Source organism: Lithobates pipiens, unplaced genomic scaffold (assembly GCF_037356315.1).
Source record: "Lithobates pipiens isolate NorthernLeopardFrog02 unplaced genomic scaffold, aLitPip1_a1.2 Scaffold_22, whole genome shotgun sequence".
NCBI lineage: Eukaryota > Metazoa > Chordata > Amphibia > Anura > Ranidae > Lithobates > Lithobates pipiens.
In genome coordinates this window covers 196332232-196345557 of record NW_027507784.1, presented here as the reverse complement: position 1 = coordinate 196345557, position 13326 = coordinate 196332232, and the positions used below count along the sequence as shown (strand labels likewise).

At 39.4% G+C, this 13326-nt stretch overlaps 1 protein-coding gene across 4 annotated transcripts in view; it reads left to right on the top strand.

Annotated features, from left to right (window-relative positions):
• Nucleotides 1-13326, top strand: part of NPRL3 (NPR3 like, GATOR1 complex subunit) — a 366504-nt gene that overhangs the window by 331047 nt on the left and 22131 nt on the right. For all 4 annotated transcript variants that reach the window (XM_077448801.1, XM_077448799.1, XM_077448800.1 and 1 more), the window contains one exon: nucleotides 2040-2232. In XM_077448801.1, coding sequence (XP_077304927.1) covers nucleotides 2040-2232 — 193 coding nt within the window. The remainder of the gene's footprint in view (nucleotides 1-2039; nucleotides 2233-13326) is intronic.

The following is a 13326-nucleotide window of genomic DNA, read 5'->3' as shown; positions in this document are numbered from 1 at the left end:
TTACCACATGATCAGCCATGTCCAATCACGGTTGATCAGGATATAAACAGGAAGAGCCATTGATCGTTTTTTTCTCACTCGCATCTGACAGATACGAGTAGAGGAGAGCCGATCGACGGCTCTTCTGACAGGGCGGTCTATGCTGATTGTTTATCAACGCAACCCCCCCCCCCCCCCCCTCAGATGCCCACACTAGACCACCAGGGAAGCCCCCAGCATGTGGATGGCCAGGTGCATCCCCCATGGCCATCCACATGTGAAAAATATGCCAATCAGTGCCCACAAATGGGCATTGACTGGCACCTCTGTGGCACATTAGAAAACAGGGATGCCCAGCAGTGCCACCCATAAGTGCTACCCATAAGTACCCATCACTGCTGCCTACGAGTGCTTCCGTGCCACCTATCAGTGCCCATCATCAGTGCCTGTCAGTGCCACCTCATTAGTGCCAACTCATCTGTGCCAATCAGTGCTAGTCAGTGCAGCCATATCAGTGCTTGTCATTGAAGAAGAAAACTTACTTATTTACAAAAAAATGTAATAGAAACAAAGAAAACATTTTGTTTTTTTTTTCAAAATTTTCAATCTTTTTTTATTTGTTGCGCAAAAAATAAAAATTGCAGAGCTGATCAAATATCACCAAAAGAAAGCTCTATTTGTTGGAACAAAATGATAAAAAACTTGTTTGGGTAAGGTGTAGCATGGCCGCGCAATTGTCATTCAAATTGCAACAGCGATGAAAGCTGAAAATTTGGCTTGGGCAGGAAGGTGTCTAAGTGCCTGGTATTGAAGTGGGTAAAGAGCATAGCTGTCACTTAGAAACACAATCAAATCAATCCTCTGTGCTGAGCAAAATGTATGTAGGTGTGCCGGGACTTTTAGTCCTATAGTCCGTTATTTTCAGTCAATTTACTCACTGATCTATAAAAGGTGCATACTGCTTTTATTTCACTGCATGAATGGCGCAGTCCCAAAAGCTTATATGTGTGCATCAATTTGCTTTTCCTGTTGCACTATTCTGAAAGGTGTTTGTGATTGAATGGTGCTTTGCATCAAAATGATGGATACAAAAGATGCAAAAAAAATGCTAAATGTCCCCCAATGTACTGCATTTTTGGGGGAACAGTATTGTCAGCTTATGATAGGAATTATGACAATACCTCCCCCTTTCCTCTTCTCCATAATATAGGAGGGGATGTGCTCTGTTGTCCTAGCGTATTCCCCATCTTAGGGTGACAATGCTGCTCCAGCAAAAATGAAATACAGTGAGTCAGTGTTTGAATACACAGTAACTGGGGCAGCAGAGCAACTCAGATAAATTTAGGGACTTTGTAATTAGTGTTTTGCCTGGGATTGAGATTATATTAGGCAATTTATTATAGTTTCATAGTTAGTAAGGTTGAATAAAGACACCAGTCCATCCAGTTCAACCTGAGTGAGTGTCTACAATAGACCCCATCCCTGTACATTGCGCACTCACATTGGTCCCTACCCTCAAGGCGCCCACAATCCAAGGTCCCCATTCATATACTAGGGCCAATTTTGGACAGAAGCCAATTAACCTACCTGCATGTCTTTGGATTGTGGGAGGAAACCGGAGTACCCGGAGGAAACCCACGCAGGCACAGGGAGAACATGCAAACTCCAGGCAGGTAGTGTCGTGGTTGGGATTTGAACCAGCGACCCTTCTTACTGCTAGGTGAGAGTGCTAACCACTACACCACTGTGCCGCCCATTATGACAAATCTTAATTCAAACCTTTCATGTAGTCAACATTTTGTGAAATCCAATATCTGTAATATTTTTTTATTTGTGGTTCTTCATAAACCTATTTTAGAGAAGTAACATTTGCATGGTTGAATTAAGTGTAATAAGTTTGAGGTGTAGCTTTCCAAAGCTGAAAATTCAATTTTGAGTAGAATGTGTTGGGGCATCCCAGCAAGGAGATCTTCCTTCAAAGTGTTCCTGCATTTAATTCATTTTAGAATGTACATTAGAAATATATTACATTTTAGTACTTGTTTGATATCTCCCACCAGCAAGTAGTGATGACATGACTCTGACAAGTCCAAGCATGGACAACTCCAGTGCTGAGCTGCTGCCAGGAGGAGACTCCCCAATCAACAAGAGAGCCACAGAGAATCTGCTTGCAAGTTTATCTCAGAATGAGAGAGAAGCTATTCTCAGTGTCCCTGCTGCTCAAAATCCAGAGGACCTTAAAATGTTTGCAAGGTAAAGCTGATATATATATTGTATACTGAAAGGATTACAATAGGAGGTTTGAGGGAATATATTTTTTCATGTTATTGCCTATAAATACAGTATTTTATATTTACTCTTTACTTTACAGTCAGCAGGTGGAGAGTCCTGGTATTTCAAGGTTTTTAGATCGCTGGGTTACTGTCACAGACCTATATAGCAGGATCTAAATGACTCGGAAGGACACCACACTCCTCCCTGTCCATACAGTGATAGTCTGCTGTTGCACTAAAGAAGTTAAGCTATTGCTGGGGTTTCTTATTAGATGGCCTAGTTTGACACTTAAGCACTCTGTATTAAATATGTGTCAATTTTGCATTTTATAGAAATATCATGTGTAAAATTTCAGTTTATACAATATGTTATATAATTTGTATATCTCATGAAACCTATATTTATGCATATCAAATGTTGAAACCAATTAAATCTAGTTGATGCATATTGAAACAAAAAATACAACAAACACCAAAACTTGTTGCTGTCATCAACTTCAAAATTACCATATTTTTTTTTGTTGTTTTTTTTTTTTTTTTTTAATTGAGGGATATTATAGCAAAAAGTTAAAAATATTAGGGCTGTTACTGATTGAAATTTTCGTGATCGATTTTTAATTTTTTTTAATTTCTAATTTCGATGAATTATAACGCACATACAGATCCAACTACTTTTAGCTGATCTCCTTGCATTGCAACTCTGCATTAGTCAGTGGTAAATGTGGTATACACTATATACAATCACCCGACATTATCAATCCATGACTTAACTTCACAGTTCACACAAATACGTTTTAAATTCAAACCGTTGCGCTGACGTAAGTTTTTTTTTTTTTTTTCTTTCCACTGTAGCGTGACAATCCCTCCACCCCCTAACTAATCACTCTCACCTTATGGCATGGACTTCTGTGCAAACAGGTGGTCATTCAAGCGGGTATCAAAAGGGTTAACACGGACCATAAACTTCTCTCACGTCTCCTTAGATCTCAGCAAGGATGCCAGGTCATGGGTAGAAAGAAAAGATCTAAGTAGTCACCGCTTAAGTATAAGATTTAATTTTTGTGTTCAAACACAGATTTCTCACATAAAGATGATAAAAATACAGCATGTAAAGCCGACAATCGCGTTCCGTAGGGCAGCAGCAGGTGACGTCATGCGTAGCTCCTCCCCCATACGCGTTACATTCAATCAGAACTTCAACGTCACCGGACTCCTCCCCCCTTCCCTTCGTTAGCAGACGGAGGCACTTGGGGAAGGGGGGAGGATGTCCATGACGTCACTGGATCTCCAACGGAACTCCCTGATGACGCGGAAGCTGGAGGAGAGGTGAGTACCGATCAAAATAATTTTGATCAATCAAAAAAATTAATCGAGGAATTGAGCTTTAATTTCCACAGCCCTAAAAAAAAAAATATATATATTTTTTAAAAATTGTCCCTTTTTTTGTTTATAGCACAAAAAATAAAAACCACAGAGGTGATCAAATACCACAAAACGAATGCTCTATTTGCGGGGGAAAAAGGACGCAAATTTTGTTTGGGTACATCATTGCATGACCGTGCAATTGTCAGTTAACCCCTATGCATCCCCTGCACGAATCGCTGTAGCTGTACAGTGGCCAATTTAAGGGGTCTAAGGGGGGTGCGTGCCCACCACGGTACTGAGGAGCCAATGCGTGTGTCCGGCTCCCCTAATGTCTGCCGGGCACACACGATAACTCCTGACAGAGCCAGAACGAGGATCTGTGTGTGTAAACACACAAATCCATGTTCTGACCGGAGAGGAGACAGATTGTGTGTTCCTAGTATATAGGAACACCAATCAGTCTCTTCCCCACAGTTAGAACACACTGAATGAACACATTTAACCCCTTGATCACCCCCCAGTGTTAACCCCTTCCCTGCCAGTGACATTTATACAGTAATCAGTGGCTATTGATGGCTATGATCAATGTATAAATGTCAGTGGTCCCAGAAAAGTGTCCGATCTGTCCGCCGCAATGACGCAGTCCCAATAAAAATGACAGATCGCTGCCATTACAAGGAAAAAAAAAATTATAATAAAAAAACACAAATCTATCCCCTATTTTGTAGATGCTATACCTTTTGCACAAACCAATCAATCTACGCTTAATGCGATTATTTTTTTTTTTTTACTAAAAATATGTAGACAATTACAGGAAAAAAAAAAAAAAAACAATTTGTGGATTTCAAGACGCTCATCCTTGCCAGAGATCCTCCAGCCACGGAAAGGCTGGGCCTGCCTGCACGGTCTCCTGACTCAGGGAGCACCAGCTGACAGGGGACACTTGTGGTTGTCAGGACGATGTGTTTCAGAGGGCATGACCTCCTTCAGGTCAACCCTGTGTTGTTCTTGGAGCCCTTTTATGATCTTTTGCCAGGGTCGAAAGTATTAACCCTTGTAACGCTAGCTACTGTTACATAGTTGGTGAGGTTGAAAAAAAGATATCCGTCCATCCAGTCCAACCTATGAGGTGTGTTGTGTGTATGTGTTTGTCAATAGTACATCGTATACCCCTGTATGTTGTGGTCATTGAGGTGCCCATTTATTCGTTTTCTGAAACTATCAACACTCCTAGCTGATACCACTGTTTGTGGAAGAGAATTCCACATCCTTACCACTCTGACAGTGAAGAACCCTCTATGCAGTTTATGGTTTAACTGCTTCTCTTCCAACTTTAGTGAATGGTCGTGTGTCGTTTTAAATTCCCTTTCACTAAATATAAATATTTTTTTTCCCTATGCTAGGGTTGCCAGTACGTTATTTTTACATTGATATCATATCCCCTCTCAAGTGTCTTCTCTCCACAGAGAATAAGTTCAATCCTTGTAGTCTTTCCCCATAACTGATATCCTCTATTCCCTTAATTAACTTTGTTGCCTTTCTCTAGACTCTCTCCAGTTCCAGCACATCGTTTCTGAGGACTGGTGCCTAGAACTGGACAGCATATTCAAGATGCGGCCAGGCCAGGGTCTTGTAGTCAGAGTGGGAGAATTATCGTTTTATCTCTGGAGTAAATCCCCTTTTTAATGCATGCCAATATTCTGTTGCCGTTGCTTGCAATAGCCTGGCATTGCATGCTATTCCTGAGCCTGTCATCTACTACAACCCCCAGGTCATTTTCCATCCTAGATTCCCCCAGAAGTTCTACCCCAGGCTAACTTGCATTCGTATTTTTGGCACCAAAAGCATTACCTTACATTTTTCAACATTAAACCTCATTTGCCATGTATTTGCTCATTCGATTATTTTGTTTAGGTCTTCTTGCAAGGTTTCCAAATCCTGTGTAGAAGTTATTGCCCTGCTTAACTTGGTATATTCCACAAATATTGAGATTGAGCTGTTCATCATCCTCTAGTTTATAAACAAATCAAGCAGGATTGGTCCCAGGACAGATCCCTGGGAAACCCACTTTCCACACCAGAGCATTCCAAGTACTCACCATTTATTACCACCCTTTGGACTTGCCCCTGTAGCCAGTTTTTAATCCAGGTACTCACCCTATGGTCCATGCTGACAGACTTCAGTTTGTACAGTAAACACTTGTGGGGAACGGTATCAGATGCCTTTGCAAAATCCAGATACACCACATCCACAGGCCTTCCTCTATCTAGTTTTTTTTTCTCTATTTGATACTAGCAAGGTGTACCTATTAAAGTGACCGGGGAGTATGTATGTGTGTGTGTGTGTGTTCCTATATATATATATATATATATATATATATATATATATATATATATATATATATATATATGTGTGTGTGTGTGTGTGTGTGTATATGTATATATATATATATATATATACATACACACACACAGTATCTCAGAAAAGTGAGTACACCCCTCACATTTTTGTAAATATTTAATTATATCTTTTTATGTGACAACACTGAAGAAATGACACTTTGCTACAATGTAAAGTAAAGAATGCACAGCTTGTGTAACAGTGTACATTTGCTGTCCCCTCAAAATAACTAAACACACAGCCATTAATGTCTAAACCACTGGCAACAAAAGTGAGCACACCCCTAAGTGAAAATAAACAAATTGGGCCCAATTAGTCACTTTCACTCCCTGGTGTCATGTGATTAGTTAGTGTTATAAGGTCTCAGGTGTGAATGAGGAGCAGGTGTGTTAAATTTGGTGTTATCAGCATTCCCAGACCTCCAAACTAGGGCTGAAACAACTAATCGATTAATCGACAACTAATCGATTATGAAATTAATTGATTACTATTTTCATAATTGATTAATCGGCCAGTAACATAATGAGGTTAAAAAACTAAAATGAGCCCTTTATAGTACAATAAGAGCAAATAATCGCTACTGTAAATATTAATTTCACTGTTCTACAGTAAAAAAAAATTAACCTCTTAGAGTAGTGATTATCTGCTTTTTTCTACTATAAAGGGCTCATTTTCGTTTTTTTAACCCCATTATGTTACTAAACGTTTTAGACCTGGTTTACATTTATGTGTTTATTGGGGCTCTTTGCAGACATGGTTTCCTATGGGACACGTTCATATCTGAAAGGGTCAGGGACTTTTAACGCAAAATGGTGCTTTATTGGTTCAATATACTTCAATGGAGAAGCTGCAGAAAAGCATGTAATGCGTTTTTGCAGCAATTTGTGTTTTTTAATCTGCCCAAAGAAAAGGCAAAAATGCAAATTGCAGTAAAATTACATGTGCAAAAATCAAAACGCACATCAAAAACACTGCAGAAACAAATCAAAAGCAAACTGTATAGGTGTGTACCGAGCCTTATGCTGGCCACACAGATCGGTTTTCAGATGAGAATATTCAGATGAAAAATCTTTGTGCATTCGCTGAATGAAAGAATTTTGTTAGAAATTTTCACTTGTTTTTAACATTCTGTTTTTAAAATGAATGTAATTTCTGAACGAAAACCATATACACTGTCTGAAAATTCCTTTGACTAAGAAGTTTTCTATTTCCAAATTTTCCCATCACTGTGATTGAAAATGAACGTCAATTTGACCCACTTTTTTTTTTTTTTAAGTTATTAACCGATTAATCGATTCATTGAAACAATAATCGGCCAACTAATCGATTATGAAAATAATCGTTAGTTACAGCCCTACTCCAAACCCAAGCCGAATTACCCTCCAATGAATCCTTCCTTTATCTCCAATTAGCTCACTTCATTGGGACAATGATTGGTTCCTGTTCCTCCCTAGACAGTCTATGGTTCTATGAAAATATCTGTAATTCAGATCCTCACGCCCCAGGTACTATATCACGTATTTATAACCATTTTATTTCCCCACTTGCTGACCTTCCTCTTTATGCTGCGCGGTGGTCCAAAGACCTACAATTAACGCTCGATGTAGAGGATTGGTCTAATATTTGGGCCAGTACTAAATCCTCCACCCAAAACGTAGTGACATTGGAGGCTAACTATAAAGTGCTCATGCGGTGGTACCTTGTCCCCACAAGGATTGCAAAATTCCTACCAACCTACTCACCAGCATGTTTCCGAGGCTGTGGGGAGAGGGGTACCCATGCCCACATCTGGCGGTCATGCCCGATTGCACAACAATTTTGGACGGCAGTATTCCTAATAGCTTCCATTCTACTTCATGATACTTTAACCCTTGACCCTGCCCTGGCTCTCCTAAATCATATACAAGGAGATTATACTAGAGCCCAAACCCACCTCCTTCTCCAATTAACTACGGCTGCTAAACAGACAATAGCCAGAGCCTGGAAAACCCCAAAACTTCACATAGCAGAAATTAAAAATGGAGTAACCCAAGCCATGATCCATAGCAAAATTGAGGCAACGGTCTTAGATCTCATCCCCCAACATTCTAAAATTTGGACACCCTGGGCAGATAACTTCCTTCCCTCAGAATTCGACACAAGTCTGCTTATACTATTAATCTAAAATACTACACAAATACTAGTACAAATTACAAACAAGTACAAACAAGTACAAATACTACTGAGTGATCCGGTAGTCTTCTGGGTTCCCGTGCAGTCCCGCCGACACTGCTATATTCTTCCTCGCTCTTCTCTTTCTATACACTTCTCTTTACGTCTTCTTTTTTCTCATTCCTCTGTTCCTTTCTTTAACTTCTGACCAAAAAATTCTATATACATGTTCCCTATAACAAGAACAAGACCCATAGCCTAAAAATCTCTCATGACCAATATTCCCCTTACCTAATAATGATTGGTTTGTGTTATATGTTATTGATTCAGGGACACTCCCCATTGACGCCTGTTACTCTCTTTATATTTGTGCTACTACTCTAACCTGTTTCGTAGTAGCGAGTATTGATGACACTTAAAATGTTAAATTGCTATTACTATAAAAGTTTAACGTTATTTGCACTGTGAGATATCTACTGTATCTTTGAATCAGATTATTTCTTGTTGTATTCTGTGATCTTTCTGTGAATGATAAAAAAAGTTTGAAACCGAAATTTGGTGTTCTCACTCTCACTCTCTCATACTGGTCACTGGAAGTTCAAAATGGCACCTCATGGCAAAGAACTCTCTGAGGATCTGAAAAAAAGAATTGTTGCTCTACGTAAAGATGGCCTAGGCTATAAGAAAATTGGCAAGACCCTGAAACTAAGCTGCAGCACGGTGGCCAAGACCATATAGCGGTTAATAGTACAGGTTCCACTCAGAAGAGGCCTCACCATGGTCGACCAAAGAAGTTGAATGCATGTGCTCAGCGTTATCCAGAGGTTGTCTTTGGGAAATAGAATTGCTGCCAGCATTGCTGCACAGGTTGAAGGGATGGCAGTCAGCCTGTCAGTGCTCAGACCATATGCCATACACGGTATCTTATTGGTCTGCATTGCTGTCGTCCCAGAAGGAATGACCCCAAACACCTCCAAGGTGACCACTGCCTTGCTAAAGAAGCTGAGGGTAAAGGTGTTGGACTGAGCAAGCATGTCTCCAGACCTGAGCATCCTCAAATGGAAGATGGAGGAGCGCAAGGTCTTTAATATCCACCAGCTCTGTGATGTCGTCATGGAGGAATGGAAGAGGACACCAGTGGCAACCTGTAAAACTCTGATGAACTCCATGCCCAAGAAGGTTAAGGCAGTGCTGGAAAATAATGGTGGCCACACAAAATATTGACACTTTGGGCCCAATTTGGACATTTTCACTTAGGGGTGTACTCACTTTTGTTGCCAGTGATTTAGACATTAATGGCTGTGTGGTGCTATTTTGAGGGTGCAGCAAATTTACACTGTTATACAAGCTGTACACTCACTACTTTACATTGTAGCAAAGTGTCATTTCTTCAGTGTTGTCACATGGAAAGATAAAATATTTACAGAAATGTGAGGGGCGTACTTTTCTGAGATACTGTATGTATGTGTGTGTATGTGTGTGTATGTATGTATATCTATCTATCTATCTATCTATATCTATATATATATATATATATATATATCTATATATATATATATATATCTATATATATATATATATATATATATATATATCTATATATATATATATATATATATATATATCTATATATATATATATATATATATCTATATATATATATATATCTATATATCTATATATATATATATATATATATATATATATATATATCTATATATATATATATATATATATATATCTATATATATATATATATATATATATATAGATATATAATCTATCTATCTATATATCTATATATCTATCTATCTATATATCTATCTATATATATATATATATATATATATATATATAAAAAATTTAATAAAGAATTTGGAAAAAAAAGGCTTGAACTTTTTAGGCATGGCCAGACAATAATGGTAGAAAAATATACTATATTATACACATAGAACAATTATATATTAAAATCCACATTGATGAATGAAATACTTATTAAAATAATGCAACTGTATATAACAACTACATGGAATCTGGAAGATGAGAATATCATTCCATAGTGGCAGTGGATCTAAGAGTATGGTTATATTGCAGAACAGCGATGTAGACTTGGTCTTGGCTCTACATGTTACATGCCTTGTGCTTATTCAGGAGCATCAAAATGACTAACAAAACGTGGAAAAGAAAAACATAAAATATAGTACAGTATAAATATATATTTTAAACACAATACAGTTCATAATAGGGCACTTCACTTCACATATGCCAGAGATGGCCAATCTACAGCGCATAAAAATAGACAGGACAAGCAAACCAGACAACTATGGGGGCGTACATCACATAATAACTAGTATAGTCACAAAGTACCATATTTATCGGCATATAACACGCACCTTTTTTCCCTTAAAATCAGGGGAAAATCTTGGGTGCGTGCTATACGCCGATTGTGAGCTTCACAAGCCTGCAACGACAATGCTGCAAATGACACTGACAAGGCTGCAATGACAAGGCTGCAGATAGACAGTGATAAGGCTGCATTGATGGGCATTTAAATGTAATTTTTTTTCCTTAACCACTTGCAGACCGGACCATTTTGCTGGTCAAAGACCAGACCACTTTTTGCGATTCGGCACTACGTCGCTTTAACTGACAATTGCGCGGTCGTGCAACGTGGCTCCCAAACAAAATTGATGTCCTTTTTTTCCCACAAATGGAGCTTTCTTTTGGTGGTATTTGATCACCCCTGCGGTTTTTATTTTTTGCGCTATGAACAAAAATAGAGCGACAATTTTGAAAAAAACGCATTATTTTTTACTTTGTGTTATAATAAATATCCCCCAAAAATATATGAAAAAACTTTTTTTCCCTCAGTTTAGGCCGATACGTATTCTTCTACATATTTTTGGTAAAAAAAATCGCAATAAGCGATTATTGATTGGTTTGCGCAAAAGTTATAGCGTTTACAAAATAGGGATAGTTTTATAGCATTTTTATTAATAATTTTTTATTATTTATTTTTTTACTAGTAATGGCGGCGATCAGCGATTTTTATTGTGACTGCAACATTGTGGGGGACCCATCGGACATTTTTGACACATTTTTGGGACCATTGTCATTTATACAGTAATCACTGCTATATAAATGCTATATAAATGCAGTGAAAGGGTTAACCAGTGGGTGGCAGTGTAGGGGTTAAGTGTTCCTAGGGGTGTGTTACTAACTGTGGGGGGGTTTGGGCTTTCATTTAGTGAACACTGATCTCTGCTCCAATCACATGGAGCAGAGATCAGCGTCACTAGTTGCTAGGCAGAATGGAGAAATGTTGTTTACACAGCATTTCCTCCATTCGGCCGCTCCGTGAGACGATCGCGGGGATGCCCGCGGCGATCGAGTCCGCGGGTCCCGCGACCGGACTCACGGGGGTCCCGACCAGCGCGGGAGCGCGCCGGCGCGCTCCCGATGGCAGGGCGGCATTAAATATTGGACGTACCTGTACGCCAATATGCCTGCCCGTGCCATTCTGTCGACGTACATCGTCGTGCGCTGGTCGGGAAGTGGTTAAACTTCCCTCCTAAAAGTTTTTTCCCTTAAAATTCTCTCCTAAACCTGGGGTGCGTGTTATACGCCAATAAATACGGAAAAAACAGGGACAATGAGTCCACAGTGTTTGTAGAGTATAAACTGCATTTGGGGAAAGGGGGGGATTGGGAAGAAGGGGGTAAGGGGAAGAAGAAACAAAGGGTAAGGGAAGGAGGAAGAGGGAGAAAGGAAATGGGGAAAGACAGGGGAAGGGTGATTTGAAAGGGAATAAAGGAAAGGAAACCAATTGGTCCATTGTTACTAAGCTGTGAAAGAGTCAAGTACATGTGACTAGAATATATATAATGTAACCTTATTCAGTAAAGAATTAGTCCTTACTATATAATGCAGAATATAAGGAGTATTAACTCACAGCTAAGAACAGAGTGCAGGGCAGCTGCTGAGGGGTCCGGTAGTCCCGTCAAATAGTATATTTAGGTATAAAGAATCTTTGGCAAATAACAGCAGACAGAAAAATAAATTAAAAAAATGTGTCCATGTCTAACAACATTCAAGGACAGTATTAAATGTATCCAGAACTTTGGTATAACAAACTCACCAATTCAGTAGATGACAGCAGTTAAGGGTGGGGGGAAAAAAACGTAGAGAGATGGGGTTTTATTTTGTAGATGTTTGTCTCAAGCCACCAACGGCATCTGAGAAATATCCCAGTTATAAACAGACCCTGATGGGATCCTTACTGAGGAATAGTTATCACTACTTTTAAAGAGGGGGCCAACAGTATCAACCTCCCCACACAGCCCAAAACGCCAGGTAGACCACTGAATGATCTGGGGGGAAAAAGAAGGATAAAGAGGAATACAAGTAAGATTACCGAATCAAACTGATAGAAATATACATTTGCCATGCTGCAAGACAAAAATACCTTGTCGCAGGGAGCCCCTCATCAATACCAGCCCCATTGTAATAGCACACCAAATGCATGTGACAAGGTAAGACGCTGCAGCAGCGTGCATAAGTATGCACGCCCCACCAGTAGTCAACAAATAGTCAGAATGCCGAGGTGACGTCATTCGGACCAGCCGTAAATCGTCACTGCGCATGTGCCCGAACCACACCCATGCCTGCTTCTCGACCAGTAGAGATGACACAGTGCAGGACATGGGTGGAGGGTTGGTAGTGACGTAAGAGGACCAGATTGGGGGACAGCGCCCTCTATCTGATCCTCCCTATGCCACAAACCACACAGTGGAATGTGTAGGATGTGGCACTGGGTGGCCACATAGTGCTCGAATACCCATAAGAGTCACTAAGAAATAGCCACCAAAAGGTGAGGGGAAAAACGGAGGACCACATTAGACAACATTAGTAATAACATAGTAACACATTTTAAAGCTTAAAACATAGAATACAAGCACACCATAAGCTATCCAATATCAAGGTCGCAATCACAGTGCCCTATTATGAATTGTATTGTGTTTAAAATATATAGCTATACTGTACTATATTGTATTGTATTTATATTTTTCTTTTCCACATTTTGTTAGTCATTTTGATGCTCCTGAAGAAACGCAAGACACATAACATGTAGAGCCAAGACCAAGTCTACATCGCTGTA